Source organism: Marmota marmota, unplaced genomic scaffold, assembly GCF_001458135.2.
Source record: "Marmota marmota marmota unplaced genomic scaffold, marMar, whole genome shotgun sequence".
NCBI lineage: Eukaryota > Metazoa > Chordata > Mammalia > Rodentia > Sciuridae > Marmota > Marmota marmota.
This window is the reverse complement of record NW_026012790.1, coordinates 8-2,669: the sequence shown is the minus strand read 5'-3', so window position 1 is coordinate 2,669 and position 2,662 is coordinate 8. Positions and strand designations below refer to the sequence as shown.

Here is a 2,662-nt window from a genome sequence, read left to right as displayed (position 1 = left end):
CAGGAGCGATACAATATTACCCACGTGCATCAGGCAGGCTCAGGATTCTAGCACCTTTTGCTCATATTAGAGGTAGGTTGCCTCTAACCTCCTTCCATACAATTTTCTAGTGATCTATAACCTCATCTGACAGTGAAGCCTGGAACTCTGAAAATGATCTATTCTTCCCAAATATGAAGAGGTAACAGATGGGGAAAGTGAGCTGCATTACATTTTAGCACTAAGAAGGATGAAGAATGGCATGAGGGGTCAGGAGTCCCAGGTCCTTAAGAGTATATGCAGCCATATGCTATGTCCACTTTGGTTCAATCTGAAATGGTGGTGTATCAAACTAATCTTCCCTGTATCTGAGCCTGTACTTAATATAAGCAGGCTTGATCAAACCTCACGTGGTGACCAAGTAGTGTGGTTCAATGGAAAAGCATTAATTGAGAATCAGACAAATACAGATTCATATCCCAGTTTAACCACTTATTAGCAGAGATATGACTTAGGGCCAGTTACTTCTCTGGTATCTTGGGGCTATCCAAATGGTGATTATATAGTATCCACTTTGTAAAGTGTCAGAATTGGGATACTTATTAAGTGCCTGGAACACAGAAAGGTCTTAAAAAAAGAAAAGAAAAATAGAGGTTATATTTGATCGAGTACCTGAGGCTGCACACCACCATCCTTGATCTGACAGGTATACAGACACTTCTGGTCTGGGCACTTCATGCTGGCATACACCCGAGTACTGCAATAGCCCACAGGGTAGATGGCATTCTCATCATGGAAGCCAGGTCGGTCGGTGATGATCTATAAAAAAAGATTTCCCCAACCTGGGATTGAGGTCACTGAGGATTTAGAAGTTGTGTTTATGGAGGTAGTCTTTAGAACCACTTTGGGTTATAAAGAATGACTGAAATCACATAGAGAATAGAGAAAGTGTTGGCTGTGTAGCAGACAAATCTGACCTGGTTTCATAGGGATTGGAGATTTTCTGGGGTTGGTATGGATCAGCAAGGGGCTGCTAATGGGAACCAGGAGGGAAGGCTCAACCCCATTCCCAGATTTTTCTGATTCTCCTCTCTATATGTTGCTGGTCTCACTCACCTCCCCCAGGCTATATACTGTTAGACCCCCTAGTCCGATGGGGAACACAGGCCGTCCTGAGGGATCCAGGGCAATGGGCTGAACCAGCTTGCGAGCACCTCCCTCCATTTTCTTTTTCTTGGATGTTTTCTTCAGAACTGAAACGCAAATCTGGGGTCACCCACTTTAGGCCCCTCCCAAAAGCTGAGGGAAAGGGAAAAATTTATACATGGAATGCTAAGGGTAATAAGTCAGCCTTGGTATTATATAAGATGCTCCTTGACTCAGGATGGGGTTATGTACTGATAAACCCATCGTAAGGTGAACAAAGGATAAACTGAAAATGCATAAAATTAACCTAACTTACCAAATATCATGGCTTAGCAATACAGCACAGTGTGGTATATCAGGTGTTTCCTTTTATGATTGTGTAGCTGACTGGAGCTGTGGCTTGCTGCCACTGCCTAGCATGGAACTAGAGCATCACACTATACATATTGCTATTCTCGGAAAAGATCAAAATTCAAAGTATAGTTTCTACTAAATGCATATTGCCTTCACATCCCGTAAAATTGAAAAATCATTAAGCTGAACCACTGTAAGTCTGGGACCATCTATATTCACTGAATTCACTATTTCCCCCCTTTCCCAAAGCCTTGAATATCTTTCTAATGTGCCCCTAGATGGTAACCAATTTTAATATTAGTGCTTAGGAGCTAAAGCATTACATTTTTAAGTCTTCTTCATTTGTAAAATCAGAAATTTCTCAAGCTAGTAGTGTGCTCAAAAGGCCACCTAGCCCACTTCCCTGCCTCTCGGAAAGACTGAAGCAAATGTAACCCTGAGAGCTGGGGGAAGAGGGAAAGAGGGGGTCTCAGTCTGCTCCCTTAGACATTTAACCAGGTCTAACAAGAATCTATTCATCCAAGGTGGCTCTAATAAGATACTTACTTCTCAAGGGACTTTAAAAAGTGTTTATGTGGCCATATGTCTACCAGTCAGTAACAGGTCTGTCATCAGTAGCTAAGCCATGGGAGCAACTGATAACACAATGTACCTTCCAGTTTGCTGTTCTCTTTGCCTTTTTCTTTTTTCTCCTTCTTGGATTTCTTCCCAAATGGTTCCTCTGCCCCAGTGCTGGGCCCAGAAATGGGTCCAGCTCCCTGTATAGTTCCCACAGAGCTGGCCACACCATAAGTCAGGGGCAAACTGGAGCTGTGGGAAGGAGCTGCAGCCTGTATTTCTCCTTCAGTTAGAGCCTGAAGTTGAAGGAGCTTCTTTAGCAAGTACCTGAGGTTGGGAAGGAAAGGGAGCAGAGGTATGAACTTCCATTTTGTCTCAATTCAATACTTCACTCAAACACCAGAAAAAGCCAGAATTATATACAAAGATTATCACACTCATAAAAATAAGATTCATATTGAACTCTCAAAATAACAAAGTCCCAGAAGATAATCAATACTTCAAGAAACAAGGATAAGATTGTAGCTTTTCTCTCTTGTATCTGGAGGACTCCTCTACCTTAAAGTTGGAAAGTGTCAGGTGTCTGAAGGGCATATACCATCAGTCGGATGTATATATATTCATT

General features: G+C 42.3%; 1 protein-coding gene across 1 annotated transcript; it reads right to left on the bottom strand.

Moving 5' to 3' along the window:
* Positions 1-13: 13 nt before the first annotated feature.
* LOC107135015 (transforming growth factor beta regulator 1-like) lies at positions 14-2,411 on the bottom strand (the record flags this gene model as incomplete). The annotated part of the gene is made up of 3 exons (XM_015476982.2): positions 14-798; positions 1,096-1,232; positions 2,132-2,411. Coding segments are annotated over 3 exons (582 nt in total), but the record flags the coding sequence as incomplete, so codon positions are not given.
* Between the last annotated feature and the right edge of the window lie 251 nt (positions 2,412-2,662).